General features: G+C 43.0%; 1 protein-coding gene across 3 annotated transcripts; it reads left to right on the top strand.

Annotated features, from left to right (window-relative positions):
• The first annotated feature begins 35 nt into the window (after positions 1-35).
• Positions 36-20,157, top strand: LOC120673253 (E3 ubiquitin-protein ligase UPL1-like). Of its 3 annotated transcripts, none has more exons than XM_039954028.1 (16): positions 36-282; positions 1,470-1,565; positions 1,655-1,861; positions 2,011-9,873; positions 9,972-10,286; positions 11,284-11,482; positions 11,632-11,897; positions 11,978-12,273; positions 13,806-14,878; positions 14,963-15,109; positions 15,191-15,271; positions 15,349-15,574; positions 15,662-15,801; positions 15,909-16,015; positions 16,120-16,285; positions 19,703-20,102. In XM_039954028.1, the coding sequence occupies exons 1-9, from the start codon at positions 250-252 to the stop codon at positions 13,825-13,827; spliced, it is 9,297 nt and encodes a 3,098-aa protein (XP_039809962.1). In that variant the 5' UTR covers positions 36-249; the 3' UTR covers positions 13,828-14,878; positions 14,963-15,109; positions 15,191-15,271; positions 15,349-15,574; positions 15,662-15,801; positions 15,909-16,015; positions 16,120-16,285; positions 19,703-20,102. The 3 variants fall into 3 exon arrangements, with proteins under 3 accessions (XP_039809962.1, XP_039809951.1, XP_039809957.1); XM_039954017.1 differs by having other exon boundaries at positions 41-282; positions 13,774-14,878; positions 19,703-20,157; XM_039954023.1 differs by having other exon boundaries at positions 41-282; positions 2,014-9,873; positions 13,774-14,878.
• Positions 20,158-20,487: the final 330 nt, after the last annotated feature.

Genomic DNA, 20,487 nt, shown 5'->3' with positions numbered 1-20,487 from the left:
TCGTGCGCAACGACACGCTCCCCACCCCCCCCCCCCCCCCCCGCCCGATACGATTCCTCCCCTTCTCTCCCCTGGCGATCGCTCGTCCCCCAAAAACCCTAACCACCCGGCGCCTCGGCGGCGACTGCCGGAGGCGACAGCGTAGCGCCCCCAGCCGGAGGCGGACAGCGCGGCGGGTTGCCCACCCCCTGCGGCTGCGGAGGCGTTTGAGACGGAGCGCCTTGGTCCCCCGGAGATGCGAATTGCGGGATGAAGCTAAAGCGGCGACGCGCGGTGGAAGTGGTACGCCGCCTCGGCCCACTCTTTTACCCTATTACCACTCCATCGCCGCGATCTATGTGCCGATCGCCGTGATCGCGGCGGCCTGCGATTGCGAACGTATTAGGTTATTGCCCCGGGGTTTCTGCCGGTGTGGATTACCGCTCGTGGTGGCGATTTCTGTTCTGGAGGGAGAAGGTTTTTGGGGGTTTAGGCCTTTAGGATGCCGCTTGCCCAGGGTACTTTTAGTTTTTGGGGAATCACTGGGTTGGCATCGTAGTTTTGTAGTGTTCCCGTGTATGCAATCCTTGCATCAATATTTTGCAGCTAAATAAGAAGCTTTAGATCTCGATATAGATGCTTCCTAGTTCTATGCTCACTAGGAAGGCTTTATTTTTCTGATATCAAACTGTTTGATGCAATCTTAGTGGGAGCTCTTTACTGGTAATGCTTGTCATAGATCTGCAGTTGGCCAAACTTGTGTTTGCACAGTATTTAAACCTGGATTTGTTATAGTTTTCCTTTTTGTCGAACACCCCCAAGGCCCCAACAAAGAGAACATTCATTTTTCTTATGGTAATGTGAAGTTGAGCTTATAGTCACTTAGCGCAAACTGATGTCTTGTGCTTATGTGACGAGATGAATTTTATGCTTGATATGACTTAGTTGAACACATGGAAATAAATTTGGAAAGGTCCAAGGCAATTTCAATGTTTTGCTCTACATTGCTTAGATCTTTGAACATACTGCATTATAGACTTACAAGAGCATGCAGTTTAGTAAACATAAATCCTTTTATTGCTATTTGTTATGGTCAACGACTTTGAGCAATGTTTAGAGGTGAAGATTCTTTGTTGTTTTTATGACATTAGTATACGATGTATTTGTGCAATATTCAATCCATATTTGATTAGGAGGATCCTAACTGGTGTAATGTGGAGTCCTAGACTTTGCTAGCTTTGACTTGGATCTGATGGCAATTCCTACAATTCCCAATGACACATCAAGATTTGGGTTACTAAATCTGATGGGAGAATGAATTTTGTTTTCAAACCCTAATGAAAGTTAAGTTGTATTTTATGAAACACTGGTGTGTATAAATTAGTTGCATTTTGTTTAGTGCTTTATTTTTACTATTAAACTATCTTGAATTTATGGATCCCTTTTCAAATTTTATTATACCACTAATGCACCTTTTTTTTCATTTGCAGCCTCCAAATATAAAATCTTTCATCGAAAGTGTTACCGCAGTTCCTCTTGAGAATGTAGAACTGCCGCTGAAGGATTTTGCATGGGAATTTGACAAGGTTTGCACAGTGTAGCCCTTTTTTATTCTCTCTATCATATTCTGTGGTTATGTTATGGATTCTAATCTCTTGCTATCAAAATGTTGCAGGGGGATTTTCATCACTGGGTGGACCTTTTTAATCACTTTGATTCTTTCTTTGAGAGTTATATTAAATCAAGGAAGGATTTGCAGCTCGAAGATAATTTTCTTGATGTAGACCCCCCATTTCCTAGGGAAGCAGTCCTTCAAATTCTTCGAGTATCAAGAATAATCTTGGAAAATTGCACAAATAGACACTTCTATGGTTTCTTTGAGGTCAGTGCTTTTTCGCATGCCCTGTTTATCTGCAAGGTTTTCATTTTTTTTGCCTTTGTGTTCTTTTCTACTGCAAGAGCATAACTTCCTATCATCTGTATTAATATACTTCTAATCTACATATTTTTTCTTGCCCTTGTTGTTTGCAGCAGCACCTGTCTGCTCTTCTAGCATCTACAGATGCAGATATTGTTGAAGCAAGCTTGCAGACGTTAATGGAATTTGTAAACAAGTCAGTCGGGAAAAGCTTAATACGCAGTCCATCTCTGACTTCAAAGTTATTTGCCTTCTCTCAAGGTTGGGGTGGAAAAGAAGGTGGCCTTGGATTAATAGCGTGTTCTCTGCCCACTGTATCCGATCCAGTTTCCACTGAGGTTGGCTCCACTCTCCATTTCGAGTTTTATCGTGGTGCTGATAAATTAGATAAATCCCAGTCTATACATAACGAGAACAGGTTGGAAGTAATTCATTTATCGAATGTCAATACCTGCAAGGGGACAGATCTTGAAATATTGGACCAGTTGGTCAAGGATTACAGTGTGCCTCAAGCTTTAAGGTTCCCTCTTCTTACAAGATTGAGATTTGCAAGGGCATTTGACTCTTTGACATGTCGACGCCAATATATCTGTATCCGTTTGTATGCCTTTATTGTTCTTGTGCAAGCAGGCCATGATACTGATGGTTTATCATCATTTTTGAACTATGAAACAGAATTCATTGATGAACTATTATCATTGCTTAGCTATGAGGATGATATCCCAGAAAAAATTAGGATATTGGGAATCCTTTCACTGGTTGCACTGTGCCAAGATCGATCTCACCAGCCTACTGTATTGTCTTCGGTAACTTCTGGTGGACATCGTGGTATTCTTCCTGGTCTCATGCAGAGGGCAGTTGATTCTATCATCAGTGGTTCTATGAAATGGTCCATAATATTTGCTGAAGCTCTTCTCTCTCTTGTTTCTATGCTGGTATCATCAACCCCTGGTTCTCTAGCTCTTCAAGAAGCAGGCTTTATACCCACCATTTTGCCTCTTCTCAAGGACACAAACACACAACATTTACACCTAGTTAGTACTGCAGTGCATGTCATTGAGAGCTTCCTGGATTATCACAATCCCTCTTCAGCATTGTTCAGAGATCTAGGCGGACTAGACGACACTATTGCACGGCTTAAGATAGAAGTATCACAGGTTGAGATTGGTTCGAAAAAAGTTGAAGAGTCTCAGCCGATCAATAAAGGAAAAGAGGTTGAAGGTTGTCCACCAGTGCCAGATATGCAGTCTTCATGTTCTGAAGCCTTGGTTTTGTATAATAGGAAGAACTTAATGAAAGTTTTACTACGAACAATATCTCTGGCAACATATGTGCCTGGTAGCAATGCTCGTGTGGATGGTTCTGAAGAGAATGTGTTGCCCCCATGTTTATGTACAATTTTTAAGAGAGGCAAGGACTTTGGTGGTGGTGTTTTCTCACTTGCTGCAAATGTTATGAGCGATCTCTTACATAGAGACCCAACATGCTATACCGTTCTTGATGCAGCTGGTTTGCCACAAGCATTTCTTGATGCCATAATGGATGGTGTACTTTACAACTCTGATGCAGTCTCGTGTATACCACAGTGTTTGGATGCATTATGTTTGAACAATAGGGGTCTTCAATTAGTAAAGGACCGCAATGCTTTAAGATGCTTTGTGAAAATCTTTACCTCCAGATCATATTTGAAAGCGCTTAGTGGGGACACAACAGGGGCCTTATCAAGTGGACTCGATGAATTAATGCGACATGCATCATCATTACGTTCCTCTGGAGTTGACATGTTTATTGAAATCTTGAACACTGTTTCAAAAATTGGGTGTGGTGGAGACTCTAATTCCTGTACGGAATGTGATAATTCCTCTGCAGCTGTTCCGATGGATACTGATGTGGAGGGAGGTACAACACAGAGTGAGAGTGTACCTTCTGAAGTGGGATGCTCAGGCAAAATGGTTGAGGCTCTAGATGCTATGGCATCATCTTCCATTGAGTTATTTCTTCCTGAGTGCATATGCAATGTTGCTCGTCTCCTTGAAACTGTTCTGCAAAATACTGATACTTGCAGGCTATTCATTGAGAAAAAAGGAATTGAGGCTGTTCTTCAACTGTTGAAGTTGCCAGTAATACCTGTATCTGTTTCAATCGGTCAGAGTATATCTGTCGCATTTAAAAACTTCTCACCTCAGCATTCTGTTTCTCTTGCAAGAGCAGTGTGCTTATTTCTTCGAGACCACCTTAAATTGACAAATGAACTGTTGAGTTCGATTTCTGGAACTAAGCTAACCGATAGTGAACCTGTGAAGCAATCAGCTCTCCTGAAATCATTTTGTACTCTTGAAGGGCTTTTGTCTCTTACCAATTTTCTTCTGAAGGGAACTACTATTATGGTCTCGGAACTGGCTTTTGCAGATGCTGAGGTATTGAAGGAATTGGGGAAGGTTTATATTGAAGTGACATGGCATATCGCTTTACTCAGTGATGCCAAGGTGGATAAGCAGGAGTCAGATCAAGATGATGTACCTGGAGATGCTTCAATTTCTAATGCTTCTGAAAGGGATAGTGATGATGACTCAAGTGCAGTACCAGCTGCAAGATATATGAATTCTTTTTCCACGAGGGCTTCTTTATCACCCTGGAGTATGGAGCAAGATTTTGTATCAGCAGTCCGATCTGCTGCAAACATGCACCGCCATGGTCGGCACTCGCTATCAAGGATACGTGGACGCCTAAGTGGAGTACTGGATGCATCTCATACTGATTTGGATGGTCCTTATTCTCCAGCAGATATCTCTAGGAGTCATGATGCTTCAAAGAAAAGCCCTGAAATTATTATTTCTGAACTTCTGACAAAACTTGGCTACACCATGCGTTCCTTCCTCTCTACCCTTGTCAAAGGATTGCCAGCTCGTCGTCGGGCTGACTCTAATCTTAGCCCAGCTTCAAGAAGTCTTGTGACTGCACTAGCACAACTGTTCCTTAGTGCTCTTGGTTACTCTGGACATTCTACTGCTGGCTTTGAGATGTCGTTATCTGTTAAATGCCGGTACCTTGGGAAGGTTGTGGGAGACATGACAGTGCTTATGTTTGACGGCAGGCGTCGCTCATGCAATTCTGCACTTGTTAATAGTTTTTATGTGAATGGGACATTCAAGGAAGTTCTAACTACCTTTGAAGCCACCAGTCAGTTACTATGGACGCTTCCTTTCTCAGTCCCTGCTGCTGGCACAGATCAAGTTTCCTCTATTAGTGAGAAGGCACCTCATAATTCCTGGCTTCTGGATACGTTACAGAGTTATTGTAAATTGCTGGAATATTATGTGAACTCTACATTTTTGTTGTCTCCATCCTCTTCTCATAATCAGCTTCTTGTCCAGCCTATTATCACAGAGCTGTCAATTAATCTATTCCCTGTGCCTTCAGAGCCAGAATCATTTGTTTGTATGCTGCAATCTCAAGTTCTGGATGCAGTTCTTCCTGTTTGGAATCACACAATGTTTCCTGAATGCAGCCCTGCTCTTGTTACCTCACTGGTCTCAATTATGAACAATATATGCTCTGCTGTTGGAGATCTGAAGCAAGGCCGCAATAGTGTTGGAGTTGCCAATCAGCGTGTTACTAGCCCCCCTCTTGATGAGTCAGCTATTGCTACAATTGTTGAAATGGGATTTTCAAGAGCTAGGGCAGAAGAAGCTCTGAGAAGCGTCAGAACTAACAGTGTGGAGATGGCAACTGATTGGTTGTTCAGCCATCCAGAAGAATTTGTTCAAGAAGATGTGCAGCTTGCACAGGCACTAGCTTTGTCACTTGGAACCTCCATTGAAACACCAAAGGAGGATGGAAGCAATAAGAATGATCCAGCTACTGCTGAAGAAAAATGTGTATTTGTGCTCCCTTTGGATGACATTCTCACTGTATCGACAAAGCTTTTCTCTTCTAGTAATTCTGCCATGACTTTCCCATTAACTGACCTTCTAGTGACACTTTGTAACCGGAATAAGGGAGAACACCGACAACGGGTAGTACTCTATCTTTTTGAGCAGCTAAGACGTTTTTCGTCTGATGCCATGGTTGATACAGGTGCTTTGTATTCTGTTGGCCATTTGTTAGCTTTGCTTCTGAGTGAAGACAGTGGCATACGTGAAATTGGTGCTGAAAATGGTGTCGTCACTCATGTTCTTAACATGTTACAAAATCTTAAATCAAGGACGGACCAGACAGATCAGACTTGGAATTCTATGAGTGCACTGTTGCTTGTATTGGATAACATGCTACAGTTTAATCCAAAACTTAATACAGAAACAGCAGATGGTGCATCCAAGACAATTTCTGATGTATCCAGTGCTGACAGCAAGGCAAATCCAGCGCCACCTGATGGAAAGAAAACTGAAACTATGGATTCAGCAGACAATGCAAGTGCTACTAATGTGTTCCAAAATATTTTTGGGAAACCTGCTGGCTATTTGACTGATGAGGAGAGCCGAAAGGCACTGGTTTTCTGCTGTGAGTTCATCAAGAAACATGTGCCAGCAACAGTTATGCAAGCTGTTCTTCAGCTCAGTGCCCGCTTGACAAAGATACATTCTCTTGCCGCTCAATTCTTTGAAAATGGTGGCCTATCATCTCTGTTAAATCTCCCAAGCGCTTGCATCTTTCCTGGATTTGAGACCTTAGCATCTAACATTGTGCGCCACCTCATTGAGGATCCTCAGACCTTGCAGAGTGCCATGGAATTGGAGATACGCCAGTCATTTATTAACCGTGGCAGTCGTACTCCACGCTCATTTCTGACAAATATGGCACCGCTGATATCTAGGGATCCTGTGATCTTCATGAGGGCTGTAACTTCAGTCTGCCAATTAGATTCTTCGGGAGGGAGAATGAATATAGTCCTGTTGAAGGATAAGGAAAAAGACAGGGATAAACAGAAAGTTCCTTTGACAGAAAGTGGCACGCCATGTAATGAGCCTGTTCGGATGGCAGCTGATATTAAGTCAGTTGATACACCAAACAGATGTTCACGGAGCCAAAAAAAGGTTCCTGCTAGTCTTTCTCAAGTGATCGACCAGCTTCTTGAGATCATTATGAGCTATCCATCTGCAAGCAAAGAACAGGGGTTTGATGGTTACTCCCTGTTGACTCCAATGGATGTTGATGAACCAAACACTAAGGGAAAATCTAAAGTTGATGATGGCCAAGAGCTTGAGGATGATGCCCTCTCTGAGAGATCTGCCTTGCTGTCAAAGTTGGCATTTGTCCTTAAGTTGATGAGTGAAATACTCCTCATGTATGTGCATGCAGTAGGGATAATTCTGAGACGGGATACAGAGATATCACATTCACGAAGTTGTGATCAAGGTGCAGGACACAGTGGTTTGCTGCATCATATATTCTATCTGCTACTTCCACTCTCTTCGGTCAAAACTGCTGATGTCTCAGATGATTGGACAGGAATGTTGTCTGAGAGAGCTTCCTGTTTCTTGGTAGCTTTGTGCTGCAGGTCTTCTGAAGGTCGTAGAAGGGTTATTTCTGAAATTGTGAAGGCATTTAACTATTTTATTGATTCAGCAAGCAGTACCTCCAGAGGATCTTTGATACCTGACAGAAAAGTTTTGGGTTTCTCTGAGCTGGTAAATTCAATATTGTCATGGAATAGTCAGAGCAACTTACCTGTTCTTGGTTGTTCGCCTGATATTGCAAAACCTATGGTAGATGGTGGAATCGTACAATCTCTTTCTGGTTTGCTGAAAGTAATTGATCTGGACCATCCAGATGCTGCAAAGGTTGTCAACTTGATTTTGAAGGCTTTGGATAGCCTCACAAGGACTGCTTACGCAAGTGATCAAGTTCTCAAGTCAGATCGATATACCAAGAACAGATTACCAGGGTCACATGAACAAACACATGAAGCTGATGATACTGTAATTCATGAGCAAAGCGCAGATATCAGACATCATCATACTGACGACATCATCCAATCTACATGTCAACAAGCACAAGAACTGTCTCATGTTGATGGGCACAACAACGAGAACCGTGGTCAACCTGCTGAGGAAGAAATTGCAGTCGATCCAGTGGACAATAATTCTAGGGGTAATCCTCCAATGAATGGTGTGGAGTTCATGCGGGAGGAAACAATTGAAGGTAACGTTATGGCTCCTAGTATTGATGTTGGTCTGGCTTTCCCGGTGCAACATCAAGGTGATGATGAAATGGCTGATGAAGATGAGGATATTGGGGAGGAAGGTGAGGATGAGGATGAGGATGAGGATGAGGATGATGAGGAAATAGCAGATGAGGGAGCTGGTTTGATGTCCATAGCTGACACAGATATCGAGGACCAGGAGAACAATGCTATTGGTGACGATTACAATGATGACCTGATGGATGAAGAGGATGATGATGACTTTCTTGAGAATCGTGTTATAGAAGTGAGATGGAGGGAGAGCTTGACTGGAATGGATCATCATTTAAGATTTTCCAGGGCTCGTGCAGACTCAAGTGGTTTTATAGACATATCATCCGAGTCATTTCATGGTGTGGGGACGGATGATTCATTTAATCTTCATCGTTCGTTCGGTCTTGAGCGTCGCCGCCAAAGTGGAAGTAGGTCGCTTCTTGATCGACCAAGGTCTGATGGAAATGCTTTTCTTCATCCACTGCTTGTCAGGCCAGCTCAGTCTAGGGGGGGAACTGGTTCCGCATGGGCCTCTGGAGGAACCTCATCAAGAGATTTTCACACACTATCTTTTGGTAATTCAGACATCCCTTTGTACATGTTAGATGCTGGGTTTCCACCAGAAACTGCTCCCCCAGTGTTTGGTGAGCGTGTTGTAAGTACTGCTCCACCACCATTGATAGATTTCTCACTTGGTATGGATTCCCTCCGAATTAGGCGGGGCCCTGGAGATAATCCATGGACTGATGATGGTCAACCACAGGCAGGTAATCATGCAGCTGTTATTGCTCAGGCAGTGGAGGATCAATTTGTGTCACAGTTATCTGTGCCTAGCAATTCAAATAATGCTCAGGTGCAGCCTGAACAGACTGTCAATGATGTGAATGCACACTTACCATCACCAGATACAGGAAATGCTGAACCTGTAGCAACCAATTCTCCTGCTCAACCTGTTCGTAGTCCTCAGCAAGTTCATACTGTTAACCAAGAACCTGCTCCTGCAAATGATCGATTCTGTCCTACGAATGTGCAGGTAAATCAACAGGATTTTGTTCACGATAATTGTGTTGAGGAAGCGGTACAGCAAACAGCAGCTGATGATCCTGTACCTCAGAATGTGGAAATAATGTCTCTTGCTGATACACAGCTTGGTGGTTGTCCTGAAAGAGATTCCTTATCTGGTAACGAAAGTCATGATCATGTTATGCACAATGAAATTGAAGCACCTCAACAACTTCAGTTGAGTAGTTATCCTAGGGAAGCCCCATCTGATCTGGAGTCAAGCTGCCATGCACTTGTCACTTCGGCAAGTACTGCTCCTGAGCTGAGTGATGCTCATGTAGATTCTGCCACAGTGAATGTGGATGCTGACATGAACGGTGTTGATATTGCTGAAAATGAAGTTGGGAACTCAGCTCCTGGTTCTGATGGCAATGATATGTCTTCTAGGAGACATGAAGAAGCTCATCAAGAGCATCAGACAGAGCAACTAAATGCTAGCAGCGAGGTCTCTAGTGCTAATGAAATTGATCCCACATTTCTTGAAGCATTGCCTGAGGATCTTCGTGCAGAGGTCCTTGCTTCTCAGCAGAACCGTTCTGCCCCAGCTGCCTCCTATACTCCACCAGCTGCAGAGGAAATAGATCCCGAGTTTTTGGCTGCTCTCCCACCAGACATACAAGCTGAGGTTCTAGCCCAGCAGCGAACACAGAGGATTGCTCACTCTCAACCAGTTGGTCAGCCAGTAGATATGGATAATGCTTCAATTATAGCAACTTTCCCTCCTGATCTTCGTGAAGAGGTAATGCTTCAATTATGGCTACTTTCCCTCCTTATTTGTGTGAAGAGGTACATCATACCATACAGCTCAATACTAATACTGACATGTTTTTACCACAGGTGCTTTTGACCTCATCAGAAGCAGTTCTGTCTGCCCTTCCTTCAGCTTTACTTGCTGAAGCTCAAATGTTACGGGACAGAGAATTGAGTCGATATCGTGCTAGAGGAAGCCTATTTGGTGGAAGCTACAGACTTGGAGGGAGGAGGTTACCAGCAGATAATCAGACAGTTATAGACAGGGCTGTTGGTGTTACTATGGGTAGAAGGGTTATTTCTGCTTCACAAGGCAATTCAAAGGGTAAAGATGTGGAAGGGACCCCACTTTTGGACTCAGATGCCCTACGTGCACTTATTCGTCTTCTTCAGTTGGCTCAGGTAATGTCCTAATTGTTCAGAGTATCTCAGTAATTGTATTATTTCTCTTCGACTGAACTTTCCAACTTTCTTTGTAGCTATCACCACATATGTGCTCCATTCTTGAATAGAGTGGTCTTGCACATTCATCAGTCTATATGATGTAATATTGCATGTTTAAATATATAGTTGCATAGTGTAAAACCCTCCTTGTAAGCTTGCCATGCATAAGTTCCCAAAATTTAAATGAAATGATAAGAGATTTGCAAGGGGTGGTAACGGGCCATGGCCCTAGTGGCCTCTTCACAGCCCAACAAGGCCCTTAAATTATTTAGCTCAAAATTATATAAGATTAGAGCCCGCCCTTTTAGGGCCCGGCCCTTAGATTTTCTAGTTCAAAATCTTGGGCCCTTTACCACCCCTATATACACCCCTGTAAAATTCTAAAACACGCCCACAGAGGCCCTCACTCATTTCTGAGAAATGAAAGAAGGCACTAGCAAAAACATTTTTACTAACTTTCTTACTGAAAGATCTGTTGCCAATATATTGATTGTGAAATTTCAATGAGCCAAACTGCCCATTCACACCAATTAAATGTTACGGAAAGGAGTTTTGCACCTGACATTTTCCTGTCTCTGAAAGATTAATATTATTAAAATCTGTAAATTTTGTAGAGATATATGGTAGATAACTATGTTCATGTGCCATCTATGGGTAGTAGCATATTATTGGAAGCCTTGCAATACTTTCTGTTCTGTGTGAACATCCAGGAAAGAGTGGTCACAAGTACCTTCGAAATCTGATATTTTGATTCCTTCTATATTACCGGAAAACAATATAAGAATTACATGGATTATGAACTAGAATGAGAAAAGGATGACTTTTGCATAAAATACATCAATAAAGACTAGTATAAAAAAGTTACTAAATACATATATTTGTTAAGTTTTTGTCCAGTTTTTCGTTAGCTTATTACATTTCAGCTACACTGGTTGACTATTCCACATCTTTGCAGCCACTCAGCAAAGGCCTTCTTCAAAGGCTTATGTTCAATCTATGTGCACACAGTGTCACACGTGTTACCTTGGTTGGCCATCTGCTTGACATGATTAAACCTGAATCTGAGGGGCTTAGCATATCTGATTGCATGGCTACATACAGATTACATGGATGTCAATGGAACATTGTTTACGCACAACCTTACTCTGCAAATGGTAATATCATCTCTCCCTCCTTCCCTCTCATCTTTTTGTCATTTCTTAGAAAATCTTTGGTTCTCCATGCTCCAGTTTTTGTTTACTATCTTATCCAATAATGTTATTTAGCACTCAAGCAACCTTTTACTTGCACTACCACTTTTCAGGTTTGCCTCCACTTGTGACACGGCGACTTCTTGAAATCCTGACATATCTTGCTTCTAACCATCCATCTGTTGCGGATCTTTTGGTCCATTTCAACCCTTCAGTTAGTTCAAACCATTTGACATTACAGGACAGTAAAGAGGTATCTCAAGGAAGTTCGTCGTTGAAGATGAAGCAATCATCTTCAGAGGGTTATACACCTATTCTATTGTTTCTTAAGCTCCTAAACAAACCCTTATTTCTGCGCAGTCGAGTATACCTTGAGCAGGTATTTCTCAGCACTGGTTTATGATAGATCTTTGGTTCACTTCTTAAAATATTTATCGTATCTTTTAATTTGGTCTCCAGGTGATGTGTTTGCTTGAAGTTGTGGTCAACAATGCTGCGTCCCAAATTGATTATCCACCTCGCTCCACACAGATTGCTAACAGTTCAGGTGTTGAATTGGTGGCTGATGGGGCACCATCTCAAACACAGGTGGAACCATCTACTCTGGAACAAGGTCATATCCAGGATAATGACCAAAGGAAAGATGTTGAGGTCCCAACACCATGTGCTCGGCAGGATGTTAATGTGCATGCCATTCTTACTAAGCTTCCTGATGCTGACTTACATAATCTGTGCAATATTCTGGCACTTGAGGGGTTAGTTTTTGCCTTGCACTTTTTTACTTATTATTACATAACATGCACAGATGGTGGTTTACTCTTGAGTATTAGATTCTACATGTATTTCCTGTTGAATGCTAACAGTTGCCTTACATATTTTGCTTGATTGTTCATTTTCAAGAAGTAGGAATGTATGGAGTATGGGTGGGAAGTGGGTTGAGGAGAAGATTTGCATGTCATCTTTCTTACAAACTCTCGACTAGGTACAATAGAGAGAAGGCGGGCCAACTAGGTAGATAGGTGGACCCAAGGCTGACCAATGAATAATCAGGATTCATAGAATCACTATGATAACCAAGCACCATAAGAAGATTGTTCCTTCTGTATATTTGTTTCTTAGCTTCAAGGATTCCTGTTTGGTAGAATGATACTTTAAGAACACATTGTTTCTTTTTTCCAAGGTTCAAAAAAGCGCTACGCGCTGAGCGCGCGCTCGAGCCGTGAAAAAGCTTAAGCGTGCTTAAGCGTTATTACGCGCGATTAAGCGTTTTTGCTAATATTGTTAAAAATCTAATTATATAGCTTAAAAAAGGGGATAGGTGTCTTACAGCAGTAATTTCTTGTCTCTTGTCCTCTTCTTTTCTTGAGAGCAGGTGTACCTACACAAAGTGCAACAAAATAATTAGTTTCTTAAGTGCTGCTGTGCTGTGCTCCCCTGAAGTGCTGCTCCCCTGCTGCCCTGCTGTGCTGCTGTGCTATGCTGCTCCCCTTCGTGTGCTCCCCTCCCCTGCTGTGTTGTTGTGCTCCCCTGCTGTGCTGCTGTGCTGTGCTGCTCCCCTCCGTGTGCTCCCCTCCCCTGCTGTGCTGTGCTGCTCCCCTGCAGGCGGGGGTTGGCGGGGCGGGCAGCAGATCAGGAAAGCAGAGCAGGCGGCCTGGCGGGGCAGGCAGAGCAGAGCAGGCCTGGCGGGGCGGGCAGAGCAGAGCAGGCGGCGGTGGGGGAGGGGTGGGGCGGGCAGCAGGAGAGGAGAGCAGAGCAGGCGGCAGCGGGGGAGGGGTGGGGCGGGCAGCAGGAGAGGAGAGCAGAGCAGGCGGCTGGGCGGCGGCGGGGGAGGGCCGGGGCGGGCTGCAGAGCAGAGCAGGCGGCCTGGCAGCGGCGGGGGAGGGGCGGGGCGGGCAGCAGAGCAGATCAGGGAGGCGCCACGCTTAATTGAGCGCTTAGCTGCTAAGCGACGCGCTGACCCTCCACTCAGCGCTTAACCGCGCTTAATCGCGCGCTTAATCGCGCTTTTTCGAACCTTGCTTTTTTCCCTCTCTCTTGAAGTTGGTTGTCTTGACACCTTTAACGTTGGTCGTTATGCAGCAAGACTGGTCTTATGCAGTAAATCGCAACCAATGATTAGAAAAAGGTTTTGTTTGGAAGTAAAACTGATTCCCGTTATGTTGGGAGTTCATTTTGATTTCAGACTTCCGATATTTGAAAAATGTCATCCTTTCAGGGCTTCAGAATTACTTACCTTTTTTTTTTGAAATATTCAGTCTTCCAGATAAAGTGTACTCGCTTGCTGCAGAGGTGGTGAAAAAATTGGCTAGTGTTGCCGCATCACATCGGAAATTCTTTTCCATCGAGTTAGCTGGTGTAGCTCAGAGTTTAAGTTCCTCTGCAGTAGAGGAGCTTGTAACACTGAAGAACACTCAAATGCTTGGGCTCAGTACTTGTTCTATGGCTGGAGCTGCTATCTTGCGGGTACTGCAAGTCCTATCAACGTTGACATCAGATGTGATTGATAGTGGACATGAACAAGATATGGCACAGGAAGAGCAGTCCATTTTGTGGGATTTGAATGTTGGTCTGGAACCTTTGTGGCAAGAATTAAGTGATTGTATAAGTGCCACAGAGGCAAAACTTGTACACAATTCAACATTTGCTTCCCCTGCTCCATTGGTGGATGCTTTGGGAGTTAGTGCTTCGTCCTCTATTTCTACACCACTTCCTCCAGGCACTCAACGCTTGTTGCCATTCATAGAATCGTTTTTTGTTCTCTGTGAGAAGCTTCAAACAAATCAACCAGTTACACAATCAGATTACAATGTTACTGCTCATGAAGTGAAAGAATTAGCTGGAAGTTCATCGTCGCCTTCATTGAAGACTGGTGGAATCTGCAATGTTACGTTTATAAGGGTTGCAGAAAAACATCGACGACTACTCAATGTTTTCATTCGACAAAACCCAAGCTTACTAGAGAAGTCACTTTCTATGATGTTGAAAGTACCAAAGATGATAGATTTTGACAACAAGCGTGCTTACTTCCGGTCACGCATTAGACAGCAACATGATCAGCATCTTTCAGCTCCTCTACGCATTAGTGTTCGCAGGGCTTATGTTTTGGAGGATTCATATAATCAGTTGAGATTACGTCGTACCCAGGACCTCAAAGGTCGCTTGACTGTGCAGTTTCAAGGAGAAGAGGGTATAGATGCTGGAGGACTTACTAGGGAGTGGTACCAATTGCTCTCACGAGTTATTTTTGACAAAGGAGCTCTTCTCTTCACCACAGTAGGAAACAATGCGACTTTCCAGCCTAATCCGAACTCTGTTTATCAAACAGAGCACCTTTCTTATTTCAAGTTTGTTGGTCGAGTGGTATTTTCTTGACACTGTCCTCAAAGTATAATACTGCAGCATTTGTTTTTTAACCCCTCTTCTGAGACCTAGTTATTTTCACAGGTTGCTAAAGCATTATTTGATGGTCAATTGTTGGATGTCCACTTTACCCGTTCCTTTTACAAACACATCCTCGGTGCTAAAGTAACATATCATGATATAGAGGCTATCGATCCTGATTACTACAAAAATTTGAAGTGGATGCTGGAGGTTTGGTTTCATTATCCACAATTTCGTTTGCTAAATTTATGTTGCTGTGTGTAATTCTTAAATCATGCCTTTTCTGAACAGAATGATGTAAGTGACCTTCCTGATTTAACATTCAGCATGGATCCTGACGAGGAAAAACATATTCTCTATGAGAAGACTGAGGTATGGAAGACATCATGGGTTCATGGCTTAGTTTTTTTACTAAGGCTAGTTGTGTTTTTAATAATTTTCCAATTTAGGTAACTGATTATGAGCTAAAACCCGGCGGAAGAAACATCAGGGTCACGGAGGAAACAAAGCAAGAATATGTTGACCTTGTAGCTGAACATATACTGACCACAGCAATTCGTCCTCAAATTAATGCTTTTCTTGAGGGCTTCACAGAGTTAGTTCCAAGGGACCTAATAGCCCTATTTAATGATAAAGAACTTGAACTACTGATCAGTGGTCTTCCTGAAATTGACCGTGAGTGGATTTCATCTATCAGATAATTCATCATCGTATTGCTTATTTATTTGTTTCATTTTAATTTTTATTCTGTTTCTCCTGCAGTGGATGATCTGAAGGCTAATGCGGAATATATCGGATATTCTGCTGCATCTCCTGTCATCCAGTGGTTCTGGCAAGTTGTTAAAGCTTTCAGCAAGGAGGACATGGCCAGACTACTGCAGTTTGTTACTGGAACATCAAAGGTCAAAAGGCACTTGTGAAATTGTAGTTTCACATAAAATGTTTCATAATCTTGAGTAATATATTGCAGTAGAACTTCAATAGCCCCTCTTGAAATTTATTTCTGCAGGTACCGTTGGAAGGTTTCAAAGCACTACAAGGTATTTCTGGTCCCCAGAGATTTCAGATTCACAAGGCTTACGGAGCTCCAGACCGGCTTCCATCTGCTCATACATGGTAATATATTGATATCTTCATTTACTGCTTTTCACTTTTGCATTTCTTTATAATGTCATATGTTCTCTTTTAGCAATTATTCTAAATGCACAATAAATATGCAGCTTTAACCAGTTGGACTTACCGGAATACACCTCAAAGGAGCAATTAGAAGAGCGCCTGCTTCTTGCCATTCATGAAGCTAGTGAAGGTTTTGGCTTTGGCTGATCTGTTGCTCCATGGAGTGCTAAAGAGCGCACTGGTCATTGTTTTTCTGCTTGCCATGTACAGGTATGGGGGTGACTATTTCTTTGGCACATCTAATATATTTTTCACACATTTTGAGTAATGGCCATGTCATGCCTATCCCTTGGGTATGCATGCAAGAGGGGCGGTTCGCGGCTGCCCGCACCGTCGCCGCATGGCTCGTTGTGGGTCAATGAGGCTACCCGCGTGCCGCCGCATTATTTTTGCGGGCTTTGCGGCAGCCCGCGTTATGCCGCGATTTGTAGCATATATGGCTTCCGCCGGTGTCCGCCGCACGGTGTCAGCTGTCCAACTCCAGCATAGCGGCTTCCGCCCAGCACCAGACCAATCAGCCGAACTGCAAGCCTGCAACTGCTGAAGCGGTGATCCACTATCAAGCATGTCACAGCCAATCAGCCAAAGTGTGCATCATTGCAAATTTATATTGATTGATCACAACAACAATAAATTATATTAAAATAAATACAATACAAAGTGAGTCTTCTGAACTAGTACTTAGTAAACTTGCCAAAGAAAAATTTGCACTGTTACATAAACTATGATCCTAAGCTGCCATATCAAATAAATCATAAGCAGCTGGACACCAAAACAAAGATAAGCTCCTCCACTTCTCTTCAGTGACATCAAGCAACTAGCTGCAGTCTCCAGAGAAACCCAAAATAATTCAGGAAGTAGCTTTGTAATCTCCAATCTCAAACAAAATTGATAAAATATATAAAGATAAGCTCCATCAACTGTTGCCATTCTCTATTTTTGTTGTCCACAAGCCTGCATAATTGTCAATGTGTGCAGAGCTTAAGGAGTGCCATACCAATCATCCAGTAATTCAAGTAAAATAAACCACTTTGTACTTATATAACACCAATGGTTATACAATGGTTGGACTGATTCACAAGTCTGAAGACTTTTTTTTTTTTGCCTTTGTAAGCTTATAAAATTCTTGTGGTGGTTAGCAAAACTGGTTATCCCCTCTAATTCATGTAGTAGTATTGTTCTAAAACAAACTGAAATCATAATGCATAAGCAAAGTTGACTTAATAAACAGCCTAATGAAACATCTCATTGGGTCAGTATACAAAAGCCGAGAGCTGTTTCATTTGAATTTCTGTTTGCTGTTCAGCATATATGGCTCTGATTGAGCAAGAGAAACACCACAAAAGCCAATAGAGTACAAACAATTAGTATCCTATACTGAAGCGTTTTGAACCAACTTCAGAAAAGTGAGCACCTAAACAAAATAAAGCTTTGAAAGTACAAGACAACCTAGTACCTACTACCTACACCACAGCATGGAGAACCGTGGTCCTCCTCCCACCAGTTGCAAGATTGACCAACGGAGGCAAGAGCAATCTTGCTAGCAGGAGCATCAGAATCCGAGGACCTTATCTGCAATCACCACTCACAACTCATGAGCGGCCCCTCTCCCCATCCCCGGCCTTCATTTTTGTAAACTTTGAAGATGGATTCCTCAAGTCAAAGATTGCAACCCACCCTCAGATCCGAGTGCAAGAACTAACCTGGGGGGATGGGTGCTGCAACAAAGGTAGGACCGTAGGAGTGGCGGCAGCAGGAGAGGAGCCTGGAAGCATGCTCCATGACGTTCTGTCCCCCGATGACCATGAACCCAAAGGCGGCGAAGACATCGTGGTTGAGGAGGGAAGACCATGAACCCAAAGGCGGCGAAGGGAGCGTGGTTGAGGAGGGAAGGAGTGGATCCGCCGGCAACTGGTGGGCGGTGACGACTGCACACAAGCGGACAGCGATGCCATGGCTAGAGCCTGCCGCATCCGCGCACAAGTGGACGGTACCGATGACGCCGCCGCCTCCTCTCCCCCCTCGAACCTGGACCTCTCTCTCTCCCGTACCCTTTCTTCTTGCGGGCTCTGCGGCACCGCTGGGCCCTGTTGGGCAGCCGCGTAGCACCGCTTCATCTATGCGAGCTGAATTGCGGCGCGGGCTTGCGGCAAAGCCCGCCCCGCTTGCATCCCTACCCTTGGGCAGTTGGCCCAGCCGATATGTCAGGCTCAGGGGCCTCTTTATAATTTTTCCTCCCTCCTCACCTATGTAAAGGACCCAAGGGGTCACTTAGGAGGCAAACTTTCCTTGTTTGCTAGATTCATTTTTCTCCCATGCCCCCCCCCCCTCCCTCCCTCCCCGCGGTTAGGGCTAGATTCCTCACAACACACTCTATATGCCCATTTTACAGTGTGTTCAAGCTTCGGTATTTAGTATTACAAGCCTAACTGATCCAAGTTTGTATTTTTGCCGTCAATGCAATAGTTGGAAACACCATTCTAGACTGTTGATTTGTTAAAAGAGACACTGGTGCTAGGGGTGCAAATTGGTGTCCCTTAGGTGCACCTCCAACCCTCTTTAGTTCAAAATTTTGTACTACTACTCCAAAGTTGGATCCTATTTTGGAAAAGTAGCACAAAACTTTGAACTAAAGAGGGTTGCAGGTGCACCTAAGGGTCACCTCTTTGCACCCCTAACTGGTGCTGTGTACATTTGGGTCATTTTGCATGAACGGAGCCAATGTAGTTACCGCTTACACCAGGCTTTTGGTTTGTTTGTTGCCTTAATGCTTAGATTAGATTGAGTTATCTATCTCCTTAATTCAAGAGAGAGCTTTCATAATAGTTAAGTCACCCCAGTTTATAATTCCCCTATTAGATGTTTCATAACTCCATGGTAGGATTTGAGAAATAGGTGAAAAGAACTGTTTTTTTTTGGGAATATGTAGGAGAGCTACCTGTCGTACCATTAAGATAGAAAAAGGGGGGGTTGATATACATATACCCCTCTCTCTGTCTCGATACACACCGACCCTTAGAACTATCAATTTTTCCCATTTAGAAGTGGGTTGTGCCATTGGAAGCCATGATTTAAATGAGGCGATGCTGCTATAATCTAAACAAATGAGAACATTTTTTCTATATGGAGTAACCAGTCTTGTTTTGGTATTTATCATTCAGTTTAAAGTGCATTATCTATATGTTTTCTAGTCAGTGTTTCTTTTCCACAGTGAAATAAAGAACTTCTGCAAGCTATTCTTTTGAAATAAAACATGAGCTACTCTTGATTCATTGGCATAGTGGACATAATCCTCATGGACCTATGTCAATTTTTTGTTGAAACTAAGTTGTTAAAATGAGTCATTGAGTGTTTGAGAAAAAAAATTGAGTCAATGAGCCTATTCATTTTGTAAACCAATGCTTGAGGTCAGACCCCTATTTTGACGCACTGGTTATGTGGCTAGCTTATGCGACAGCAGCCCTCATCTATTAATATTTTATTTGATTATTTGATAGTTCTAAGCTTCTGGGTGAATATTTACTTTCATGCATTTTGTATCCTGTTCAGAAGTTCGGTCGATAACCAACAACTGATGGCTGATTCTTTCTTCTGTTGTTTCCATGTATAATTGCTGGTTCCTCCAAGATTTTGAAGGCAATTGAGATGGTCACAGATGCTATATATAACATAGATCGAGCCAAGGAGCGAGCGTTTTGGGAATGCTCAGGTTGAAGTTGGGATCCAAAATTTTCTTGGAACAGTCAATCAGGATGTGGGGCGGGTACAGTATTAGAGCTCTGCGACAACAAGAATGCTGGTGTAACTAAGCTTCCATTTGCCTTCAAGTTAAATAGTCGAATGTAAATTCGTTTAATGCTTTATACCAATCGTTCTGGTCATTTTTGTACTGCTTCCTCCGATTCTGGGAGCCAGGGCAGGTTCTGCAAATAAATAAGCCATCTGGTAATGCCATGGCTCTATGTTTATTTAATCAGCTTTTTATGTTTTATCTATTATTTTTTAAAAGCTCACGTATTCTGTTATAGCCTCGTGCAAAAATGCCTTGGAAGGTTCTGCAATTGAATACCAGCTTTCAAGCTCTTAAACTTGAATAGGAAGGTTATGTAGTTGGTGTTTTTCAGTCGATTTATTGACTGACTCATCATGTCATCATGTGGTGTTGTTGATTGAATTCTCAGTAGTTTATATTATCGACCTTAAGGTTGATTATCGTTATCCATGGACTATGGTTGGTTTCCTTAATCGGCTTTAAGGCCAATAAGTAACAGAACTCTCAAGTAACTTTGAAGTGCCGAACCACACTGGACTGTTTCCTTCTATTTATGTGGTAGAACTCCTTAAGCAACATTTTGCTTATTTGAGGTCTTCAACTTCTCAGTTTAATACAATCAAAATTGTTTTAGATAAGC

This window comes from Panicum virgatum, chromosome 2K, assembly GCF_016808335.1.
Source record: "Panicum virgatum strain AP13 chromosome 2K, P.virgatum_v5, whole genome shotgun sequence".
Classification (NCBI taxonomy): Eukaryota; Viridiplantae; Streptophyta; class Magnoliopsida; order Poales; family Poaceae; genus Panicum; species Panicum virgatum.
This window is presented reverse-complemented; position numbering and strand designations above follow the sequence as displayed.